The sequence below is a fragment of the Pongo abelii genome, chromosome 3 (assembly GCF_028885655.2).
Source record: "Pongo abelii isolate AG06213 chromosome 3, NHGRI_mPonAbe1-v2.0_pri, whole genome shotgun sequence".
NCBI classification, from domain to species: domain Eukaryota; kingdom Metazoa; phylum Chordata; class Mammalia; order Primates; family Hominidae; genus Pongo; species Pongo abelii.
Genome location: NC_071988.2, coordinates 172,706,766 through 172,718,947, shown reverse-complemented (window position 1 = coordinate 172,718,947; position 12,182 = coordinate 172,706,766). Strand labels below are relative to the sequence as shown.

Here is a 12,182-nt window from a genome sequence, read left to right as displayed (position 1 = left end):
TAGGCTCTTCTAGTATAACTGTACTATGTTGGTTACTTTGATCTCAGGGTTTTAAAGTGTGCACCTAGTAACGTTTGTGATTTCATTGTCTTATTTGTTGTCTAGGTTTTCATTTTTTTTGTTTGTTTGTTTTTGGCTTCAAATTGAACATTTTTGTGTGCTTAAGTAATACTTTTTTCACTTGGTATGATAAAATGCTTTTACTCATTAATTAAAATTTAAATTAAGGCATTTAAACTATTCTGAATTATGAGAATTTTCTAAACACATTCTTTTCTAAACAAATAAAACTAACACCTTAGATACTGTATTTTGTCTAGACTTATATTGCTGTAAGGTAGAATGGGTTTATGACTTAAAATGAATAAAGATTAGTCATGCTGGAGTTAAAAGTATAATATGAATTGGATTTCCTCCTAAATAGTGAATTTGAGGATAAAGTCCTTAATTATCTTGGATTATTTGAAATATCTGAAGATTTTACTTGCTGTTTACTGATGAAATATCTGAAGTATAAATTTCAGTCACTGTACATAAGAAAAAACTACTATTTAGATTGGGTAAAAGCATGTGGAAATAAGATTTTTTAAAAAGAATTCTCTATTTGGTTTATTAAAATTATTTTTAAAATCATAAGATGTGAACTGACATATACAAAAATGTATATGTGTTTATGGTGGCTGAATGATAAGATTAAAAGCGACTTGTTTGAAGAAATTTCAAAAGTTACAAAATTAGCCGGACATGGTGGCTCATGCCTCCCAGCACTTTGGGAAGCTGAGTTAGGTGGATCACTTGAGGCCAGAGTTTGAGACCAGCCTGGTCAACGTGGTGAAACTCTGTCTCTACTAAAAATACAAAAATTAGCCAGGAGTGGTGGTGCATGCCTGTGGTCCCAGCTACTTGGGGGTGGAGGCATGCAAATCACTTGAATACAGGATGCTGAAGCTGCAGTGAGCTGAGATTGTGCCACTGCACTCCAGCCTGGGTGATGGAGGGAGATATCTCACAAAAATTATAAAAATAAAAAAGTTACAAAATGTCCGCATTTCATGGATTATCAGCACTTCACACCTTATTTAGTTGCTAAATAATTCTTTAAAAATACCTGATTCCTGGGTGAGTGTTTGTGTGTGTGTTTTTACCAAATTTAAATGGCACTTAAAAAAAAAAAAAAAGAAAAAGAGAGAGAGACAGAGTGTTGCTGTGCTTCCCAGGCTGGAGTGCGGTGGTTCTTTACAGGTGCCATTATATATAGCACACTACAGCCTCATACTCCTTGGCTCAAGTGATCCTCTCCCTTCAGCCTCTCCAGTAGCTGGGACTGCAGGCATGCACCTTTGTTCCTGGCTAAAAGTATTCTTAGCTTTAACATTTTGAAACCAAATAGCATTTATTATTTAAAAAAATTTAAAATACTAATAATAAGTTTTCATTACAGGAAATCTTGAACCCAGCAGAAATGCATACACACGGAAAACAAAAATTACCCATTATCCAAACACCTATGTATAACTTATTAACATTTTGGTGCAAGATCTTTTAGTCTTCTCTTCTATACATGAATCTATACATACATATAATTATTTGCTAACAAAATGTGATTGTATTTTTACTATTTTAAGTATTATTTAATGATATGCTTCTTACATGAATTTTAATGCCTGCATATTATATGACATTATGGAGAAGAGCATAAGATTCAGCTTTGATAGAACATTTGAATGTTATTAGACCACTTAAAATTCTAGGAAGGGGTGACCGTGTAAATGATTCAAGTTTTCTTTTTATATTCTGGCATTCTCCAAAATTGTATTTAGAAAAATTGACGGAAGAGAGATTTAAAAAATCTATTGATTTATATTATAATCATACTTTATCTGTTCCTTATCATTGAGCAATGATGAGCCTGGTTCAATACTGTAACCCTTATTTTGTAGGATACATTCCTATAAGTGGAATTTCCAGAGGAAGGAGTCTGTACATGTTTTAAAAAGTTTTTAGTAGATATTGCTAAATTGCCCTCTAAAAATTTGTACCAGTTTATACTCTAGATTTGCATGAAAACATCTGTTTAGACTGTTTTTAAGAGATTAAAATTGATCAAAATGACTTTGTTTTAAAAATGAAAAGATTAGAAGTTATTTGCTGCAACATTCTTTTGTCAGTGTTCTTCCTATCTTTATAAATGGGGATTGTACTACCAACCTTTAGAATTGCTCTTAATTATGTCAGTAATGCTTGATTTTACCATTATATCTGTTACCTATACCATTGTTGTACATCAGAGTCTCTATAAAAGATCTCATGAATGTGGTGGCAATCATTTTGACTTACGCTCATTGATAATACATATGGGAAGATCCACCTGTTTTTAAAGATATATCTTATTTATCAAAGGTTGGTAACTTAATCAGAAGTTAACATCATATTTAGCTGGTATTTTCATATGAAAGCAGATACTGAAAAAGATGCCTTTGCTTAAAAACAAAGTCAGTTGCTAAACATTGCCTAACAGTTTAAAAAGTCTAAATTTTACAGGTTATATGGTTTTAATATATAGATTAAAAAGATAATAACATCTGGATGTATTGTGTTTATCTTTTATCTACTAATTAGTAAATTTGAGTGCCAATTAAGTTGAAAAGTAATGGCAAAAGAAATGTTATAGTCATTAGCTCACAAATATCTTTAACTAGTAGTTTATAGAAGTGCTTTCCAAACATTACAAACAGCTATAGATTAGCTATCAAATGATTGTGAAGATTAATGACTAGTCTTTTAGCTGGGTAATTTAGAACAATATCTGGCAATTAATTGGAAATTATCAGTTTTAAAGTCACAAATATCTTAAGGAAAACAGCATCCAAAAAGATAATACTGATAATTGTTCAATTGCAATTTAGCTTTTAGACCATTGGATAAATTAAATTAAGGGCAAATTTAAAAACCAAATGACTTTAGAATTTTAAAAGCATTTCAGATTCTGAAGGTAAATGTTTTTCTATCTGTGGTTTTATACTCTGACTATTAATCAAGTATGAAGCGAGAAAAAATACCTTTTCAGATATTTGAGATCTCAAAACATTTATATACATCCTTTCTTAAGAAGGCACTGCAGGATATTGCACAAAAGGAGAGAATAATACAAAAAGAAAGAAATGAAATATAAGAAACAAGAGACAACATAGAAGAGAGATGAAGGGGATCTCCAGGACTGTAGAAAGGGAGATCCCAATAGCAGCTATGTAGTAGGCAGATGACAGTCCATCTGGACTGGAGCAGTTTCACTCAGGAGAGGTGGACCTGTACTTAGCTTGCTTGCCTTCATCATGTGCTGATTAAATTCCTGTTTTCCCGTCTAATGTGAATCACTTGAAGATTCTCACGTCACTCCACAAAGACATGCTGTGCTTCAACCTACTTCTTAGGGTAGAGGTTCACCATGGTGAGCTTAGAATTGAAAAATATAAAGTATTTCATGCCAATACACTCTACCTGGCACACACCACCTCTGATAGATTCTCCAGTTCTCTTGACCTCTATATTTCCTGTATTTCCTAATGACTTGCCTATAAGACTTCCCAGAAATGGCTTTACATATTCTCTCAAATAAGCTGAAGCCGTGCTGCAACTCACAGATTCTGCGTATCTTGTCTTTTCTTGGGAGCCTCAGGTGTGGCAGTATTGCTCTTTAAAATATAATTGGCTAGGTTTGTGTTAGACTTAGTTTTTTAAACTAAACATAATGGGTATGTTTAGTATATAGATAGTAAAACTATCTTTTAAAATTATCTCCCAAAGCTCTGTCCTCCAGGTAAAACTATTTATAAACAGTGAACAACAAAAATACCAGGATAGTGATTTTTTTCTGATTGTAGTGGAGAAATAGGGAGTACAGTTTGGGCAGGGCACATAGGGGAATTGTGAGGTACTGGTAATGTTTTACTTCTTGACATGGGTGGTAGGTATGTGAAATTAAAAAAAATTGTTTCTTAATCCGTACATATAAATTACATATACTCATGTTTATTGATCCATTGTATAATACAAATTCTAAAAACCTTTAATATAAATAGAATCAAAGCAAATGATTATTGAAAACTAAAGTCATTCTATAGCACAGGCTATTGTAGAAATAAATGGCCTATTTTCAAAATGACCGTGAGGTTGGTAATATGTAACTTGCTTTCTTTTGACAATGATAATTGTTTATTGGTGCAGAAATGCTCTCTCTAAAGTCAGTTTTCCAAAAAGTAGGCTAACCAGTCTTTTTTTTTTTTGGAGACGGAGTCTCACTCTGTCACCCAGGGTGGAGTGCAGTGGTGCTATTTTGGCTCACTGCAACCTCTGCCTCCTGGGTTGGGTTCAAGCAATTTTCCTGCCTCAGCTTCCTGAGTAGCTGGGATTACAGGTGTGTGCCACCACGCCCAGCTAATGTTTGTATTTTTAGTAGAGACAATGTTTCGCCATGTTGGCCAGGCTGGTCTCAAACTCCTGACCTCAGGTCATCTGCACACCTTGGACTCCTAAAGTGCTGGGATTACAGGTGTGAGCCACCGTGCCCAGCCACTGATCTTTTAAAAAGGGAAATCAGATTGTCTTCCCTACACTCTTAATTCTCAAATGGCTCTCTCAGAATAAAATACAGTCTTTAACACAGTCTATAATGTTCTACAATCATAATCTAGCTCGTGGCCACATCTTTGACCTCATTTTCTTTAGTTCTCAGTTTATTGCTTTATTGTTATTCATCATACATACCAAGCTTATTTCAGCTCCAAGGCCTTTGCATTTGTTCTTCTCTGCCTGAAACGCTTTTCTTTTTACATAGCTTGCTCTCTCTTTTATTCTTGCCTTTGTTCAAATGGAACAGAGAGGCCTACTGCAGTTACACTAGTAAATACACCTTCTCACCTAGAGTTTCATCACAGTTCTTCACTGTGTACTTCTCCCTCCCTTCAAAGCTCTTATTACTATTTGACATTATCTTACATATTCGTGTGTTTATTTTCTGACACCTTCTTTAGAATATAAGCTCCATGAAGTCAGGAACAATGTGTTCATCACACAATGCCTGGCCTGCTACCGATGTTCAGTAAATTTTTGTTGAATAAATATGAGGAATTGGTCAATTAAAATACAGAACCCATGTCAAATAAAATATTGGCATTGTGAATGTAAAAGAAATTGATATTTTGTTAATGTGATTATGTCATTTTACTGTTTAGTGAGGAATACATGCATTTATTGTTGAAATATTGTAAAAAGATTTCTAAGTTTTAGAATTAAGAACGTAGTTACAATTAGGAAAAATACAAATATTCACAGGAAAATATTTATTCCTTGAACATTTTTATTTTTAGGTATATCACATGGCATGAATGTTCTGTATATGTCATGAGTAAAAGCGAGTTAATGTCGATAGAAGGAAATTTTTGCATTGAGAGTCATTTTTACTTTTGTTTGCTTTTCATCTATGTGTATACTCTTGTGATTCAATAAGGCCTATTGATTTTTGTGAATAAAAAAATCAGCTTTTCTTCCTTGATTGTCCTACCATCCTCTTATACTATGGCTCAATAAAGATTTATTGAATGAATGTTCAATTTACTCTATATAATAATGTAGATTACAGAAACAAACACTTTTGGGATTAATAAACTATAATTAGGCTTATACTTTCTGCATGTGTTATGGGTTTTTCTGGCATTTTTGTTGCAAGGGGTGATGGGGGTTACCATTGAAACACCAATGGAAATCACATGATGGTGTCTATAAGATAATCCTTAGATTTTAAAAATTCTAAATCTTGTGACATTAACAATACAGCACTCTCTTTAAAAAAAAAATTTACTTTTTCAGTTTTTTTCCATTTGGGTAAAAGGCAAAGCATGATATAGGAATGTTTATGGTGCCTAATATATAGTAGTCACTCAGATATAAAGGGAATGAATGGATGTATGGATGGATCAATTGAAACATTCAGACTATTTTCGACCAGTTCAAACTTTGGAAATTATGGTTAACTTTTGGTTGAAGGGCTGTATCTTTTTTCTCCCATTGCTAAAAGAATTAGTATTCATTAGCTTAGTGAGATAATGGTTTTGTAGCTTAATAGATACCTGTAGAGCTACTGTAATGGTGAACATAATTAATTGATATTTTTAATCTCTCCTGCGGACACGTCCTGGGGAAATTGGTATTCATAGCAGTTGAAACAAGTGTTATCCAGTGCATAAAGCACTTCCCAGTGGTACATACTTAAATTCTGGTACAAGTTATGGTGGCCAGTAGAATAGTGTATCCTTTTCCTATACATGTTTAATAATAGGCTAAATAATTATGTTCTTCTTGTGGTTTCATGCTGTGTTACTTGTTAACATTAAAATTGGCTGTAGTTTTTAATGAATATTTAGATTTCTGTGATTGACTTACATTTATCATTCTAAAATAAAATAGGAAAATTAAGTTTTATTGTATTATATAAACTATGTTTGAAAATTATTTAATTTTATATTTTGTATTGTGTGTTCATTTCTCATGCATATTTTAAATGATTGTACATTTTTTACCTAGGTCACTTTTGAAATACACAAAGAAAACCTTGCCAATATATTTAGAGAACAGCAAGGAAAAGTTGATGAAGAAATAGGGCTGTGTTCTTCAACTTCAGTTCAAGCAGCCTCTGGCATTAGAAGGGATGTTAATGTTTCGGTAGGATCCCAGCAACCAGATACGAAGGATTCTTCTGTCTATCCTCATTTCACCACAAATGGTAATGAAAATTCAAGTACAGAGAAGACAAGTTCACTAGAATCTGCATCTAATATTGAACTGCAAACTACTAATACATCTTATGAAGAAATGAAAGCTGAGCAAGAAAATCAGGAGTTACCAGATGAAGGCACTTTAGAAGAAACACTGACAAATGAGACAAGGAATGCAGGTGATTTAGAAGTATCTTCCGACATAATAGAAGCTGTGACTGTTTCCTCTAATTCTTTTATAACAACTGGCAAAGATTCAATGACTGTCAGTGAAGTAACTGCTTCTATAAGTTCTCCTTCAGAAGAGGATACTTCAGAGATGCCAGAATTCTTGGATAAGTCTATAGTAGAGGAAGAGGAAGATGATGATTATGTGGAACTGAAAGTAGAAGGCAGTCCTACTGAGGAAGCTAATCTACCCACAGAGCTCCAAGATAACAGTTTGTCTCCAGCTGCATCTGAAGCCAGTGAAAAACTGGACATGTTTGGTAATGATCACAAATTAATATTTCAAGAAGGAAAACCTGTTACTGAAAAGCAAACTGATTCTGAAACTCAAGATTCTAAAGATTCTGGAATTCAGACTATGACAGCATCAGGGTCTTCAGCTATGTCACCAGAAACTACTGTTTCCCAAATAGCTGTAGAATCAGACCTTGGTCAGATGCTGGAGGAAGGGAAGAAAGCAACTAACCTCACTAGAGAAACCAAATTAATTAATGATTGTCATGGTAGTGTCTCTGAGGCTTCTTCTTCTGAGCAAAAGATTGCGAAGTTGGATGTTTCCAATGTTGCTACAGATACTGAGAGGCTGGAGTTGAAGGCCAGTCCCAATGTGGAAGCACCTCAACCTCATCGACATGTGCTTGAGGTGATTTTATATATTGTCTTATTCAAGTATTTTTGCACTGAGTTAAAAAAGAGCAAATGTATATACTTAAATTTTATTTTATTTTGAATGTGGTTCACATGCTATTCACAACTAAATAAATGCAATGAATGTGAAGATTGTATTTCAGATCGTTAGCACAGTGTTTGGCAGTTAATGTGAGTTCATTAAATGACAGTTTTTGTTACTATTTTTACCATAGCATCACCAAAAGTTACCACTTTGAAGGACTGGTGTAATTTTAGTTTATAAAACAAATATTGGAAACACTTGCATTTTACCTTTTATTTGACTAACCCAATCCTAGTACATTAGTTTTCCAACAAACTCTAGGGCTACCTACCTGCCAGTGTATAATTTTAGTTACCAAGCATGTGATTTAAAATTGTATTATGAAGTCTTTAAGAGAGAGGAGCCTTTGTGAAATCTAGAGGCACAGCCTTCTCCTCTGTCCATATCTCAGAGTGACCCATGAGACAATGCTTGGTAGCATGTTGTCATTTTCCACTTTATTCAATTCTTATCCTCTATCCCACCCTCCTTTTTTTTTGTTTTTGTTGGTTGGTTCTTCATTATGTTATCTCTGTTTTTATTCTTCATTCTAGCCACTTCATAATCCAGATACCACTTAGATTCTAAATACTGCCTTGTAGGCTAAGGCTAAAAACTAAGAACTGTTACTTGATTCCTTTATAAAATGCTACATAGTGGTAATACTTAACATGGTTCCAAGTTAATTACTTTTAAATTGTGGTAGTTTTGCACTTTTGATAGCTTTGCTTACATGTACTAAAATATTAATGTTATTACTCATTGATTATTTTTCTTTCTCTAATTTGGTTCTTATAGTGTCTTAAAAATGTGTTAGATGAATTGCATAGAAGCTACTAAATTATTTACTTTGCTAAAGCCTCCTGCTGAAGTTGAACCTATTTTATTACTTTTTAAATTTCTGTATTAGATATCAAGGCAACATGAGCAGCCAGGGCAAGGAATAGCACCAGATGCAGTTAATGGACAAAGGAGGGATTCCAGATCTACTATGTTTCGTATTCCTGAGTTCAACTGGTCTCAGATGCATCAACGTTTGCTCACTGATCTATTATTTTCAATAGAAACAGATATACAGATGTGGAGAAGGTTTGTCTATATGTTTATTATGGAAGATGTGTATAAACCTAGTCTTTATTTTCAAAGAAATCCATAGAAACACTTTGTAATTAATTTCAGACATTTGGTTAAAAAGTAGAATAGAAATTATTCTATGGCAGGGTTTTACTGAATTAACTTTTATTCTCCATTATAAGAATGGAATCCTTATCTGGATTACAAAAATGTGAAAAGCAGAGGTTTCTCTTTTAAAAAAATCTGTAGTAGATTTCCTGTAGCAATTTTATGGCATGGAATTCACCAGAAGGTAGGTTTATCAAGTTGGTTTATTACTAGAAGTATTAAAAAATAATTGGTATAGGCCGGGCGTAGTTGCTCAAGCCTGTAATCCTAGCACTTTGGGAGGCCGATGCAGGCGGATCATAAGGTCAGGAGATCGAGACCATCCTGGCTAATACGGTGAAACCCTGTTTCTACTAAAAATACAAAAAAATTAGCTGGGAGTGGTGGCGGGCGTCTGTAGTCCCAGCTACTTGGGAGGCTGAGGCAGGAGAATGGTGTGAACCCGGGAGGCGGAGCTTGCAGTGAGCCGAGACCGCGCTACTGCACTCCAGCCTGGGTGACAGAGCGAGACACTGTCTCAAAAAAAAAAAAAAAAAAAAAAAAAATTTTTATAACATTATCAATATTTCCAATGTATTTTTAGCATTAAAAAAATCTGTGAACTTCAAATTATCCTCCATTGTATGATTTATGATTTTAAAGTGACCTAATTTATTTGTTTTTATTTGTGTAAGATTCTTGTTATGTTTAAAAGCATTTTATAGGCATTACAGAAGAAAATTCATTTTTAATAGCACATTTACCAGTATTTACCTCATAATTTTTGTCACATGATTTCTTAGTTTTGTTCCCAGTAAGGATAATTTTCTTCAACTTTTTAAATCCAGTGTAAAATGAATAGTATTTATGTTTCAGCACTGAAGGAGGGCATGGATAGTAACTACTGATATGGAATGGTCTGTTTCTTCTGAAGAAGTATACACCCTCCAAATGCCTGCTGCATCATCTTCCTTCAGTTTTCAAGATGAAGCAAAAGCACCTTCTTATCTTTCCTCCCCTCAAGTAGGCAAACTGTGATTTCCTTTCTTTAGCTTTATCAGTAAACATCGTTTATCTTTGGACAGCCATTCAACAAAGACAGTTATGGACTTCGTGAATAGCAGTGATAATGTCGTCTTTGTACACAACACAATTCATCTCATCTCTCAAGTGATGGACAATATGGTCATGGCTTGTGGGGGTATACTGCCATTGCTTTCAGCTGCTACATCGGCTACAGTAAGGACTTAATTACTATATAAAATTGGTGTGAAAACATGAGTGTTATGCAACTTTATTGACTAAAACTTAAATGTGGTGGTTACTATGCATTATAGGTGCTATAAATCAAAAACAATAGGATCTTTTACTTGAGAGGACCTTAGAAACTGTTCTAGTAATGAAAGAACTAAAAAGAATGTTGATTCCCTAAGTATGAGTCAGCTAGTGAAGAATATGGTTCATGGTGTTTCACCTGTATGTTTCTGTTGCTCCTCCTCATCCCCCGCCCTTTTTCGATGAAATAATAAGTATAAATCACTCTGTGTTACTAGGTTTCTGAAAGTCTGACTTCTTAGCAATTTATAAATTTTAGGACTATATCTGGTAAAATTTTTTTTTCCAGAATATATATTTATAAATGTCAAACTTTATTCTTTACAGCATGAACTGGAAAATATTGAACCTACTCAAGGCCTTTCAATAGAAGCCTCTGTGACATTTTTGCAGAGGCTAATTAGCCTTGTGGATGTGCTTATATTTGCAAGTTCTCTTGGCTTTACTGAAATCGAAGCTGAAAAAAGTATGTCATCTGGAGGAATTTTGCGGCAGTGTCTCCGACTAGGTGAGGTGCTAAAAACCGTTGGGAATTTACTAAAAAAAAATTTTCAGTAATTCAGAGATGACATTGAAAATTATCCGTCTTCTGTTGGTGAGAAAATATGTTAGCTAATTTGTCATATGGTTACTTTTTAATATATGTAGTAGTAGTTGGTAAGTTGGATGGGCAAGAAGGAGGATGTATTTTGAAAAATTTACTAAGGTGATTTTGGTCAGGAGTTTCCACTCTCCCCTATCCTTTTTTTTTTTCTTTTTTCTCCCTGAAATGGTGGTTCTGCTTTGTTGCCAAGGCTGGTGTCAAAATCCTGGGCTCAAGTGATCCCGCCTCCTCCTCCTTCCTAGTAGCTGGAATTAGAGGTACTCCCCTATCTCTTTTTGCTCTAAAGTAGTGCTTCTGAAATTTTAAGGAGATACATAAACTTAAGGTGATTAAAAAACACAAGGTGATTCATAAATTTGATGATCTTGTTAAAATGCAGATTAGATTATATAGGTCTAGGCTGGGGCGGTGGCTCACACCTGTAATCCCAGCTCTTTGGGAGCCAAAGTGGGTGGATCCCCTGAGGTCAGGAGTTTGAGACCAGCCTGGCCAACATGGCAAAAACCCGTCTTTACTAAAAATACAAAAATTAACCAGGTGTGGTGGTGCACACTTGTAATCCCAGCTACTTGGGAAGCTAAGGCAGCAGAATCGCTTGAACCCGGAAGTTGGAGATTGCAGTGAGCCAAGATCGCACCACTGCACTGCAGCCTGGGCAATTGAGCAGGACTCTGTCTCAAAAAAAAGGGTTATAGAGGTCTAGGGTGAGGCCTAAAATTGACTATCAAGTCCCAGGTGATGTTGATGCTGCTTTTCTTACAAACACACTTGAATAACAACGTTCTAAACTAGCATCATTCAAGTACAGCCTTTATTCAAAAAAGCTGTGGTAATTTGTTAATGCAGTTAATAAAATCATGAAATCTCTGTTCTTCTCCTGGAAACACTTCTTCCCTAAGTAAAAGTAAAAATACATGAAATGACTTTTTAGTGTTAACTGGACTTCTTAGGTGAAGCAAAAAACAAAACAAAAAAAACCTTTTTTTTTGCATAATTTTCCTTCTATATAGTTGTAAATATCGAGACTTTGTTAAATGATTTGATTATTAAGTGAAGAGAAAGTGGTGAGGAGAGAAGGCACAAGAAATGGAAGCAAACCATTAGGAGCCATGGTCATATGAAGAGATAAAGCACCTATGAAAATATAACATGGAAGTGGAAAATGTAGTTAATGACATATTTTTTCATATTTAGCAAGAATGTCTGTTACATAAACTAATGTATACCTGTGCTTTTCTCCACAAGTATAATTTTTACTCAAAATGCTATTCAAAGTGTTTAATAGTATTTAGTTTAAATGTAAAATTCCAAGTATTTTATATTTAATAATCAATGGTATATCCTGCTAATCTAAATAACTTGGAATAACAAT

At 34.2% G+C, this 12,182-nt stretch overlaps 1 protein-coding gene across 2 annotated transcripts in view; it reads left to right on the top strand.

The window, feature by feature from the left end:
• Nucleotides 1–12,182, top strand: part of LRBA (LPS responsive beige-like anchor protein) — a 763,816-nt gene that overhangs the window by 159,931 nt on the left and 591,703 nt on the right. For both annotated transcript variants that reach the window (XM_024245927.3, XM_054553557.2), the window contains exons 22-25: nt 6,580–7,641; nt 8,621–8,799; nt 9,957–10,110; nt 10,534–10,714. In XM_024245927.3, coding sequence (XP_024101695.2) covers nt 6,580–7,641; nt 8,621–8,799; nt 9,957–10,110; nt 10,534–10,714 — 1,576 coding nt within the window. The remainder of the gene's footprint in view (nt 1–6,579; nt 7,642–8,620; nt 8,800–9,956; nt 10,111–10,533; nt 10,715–12,182) is intronic.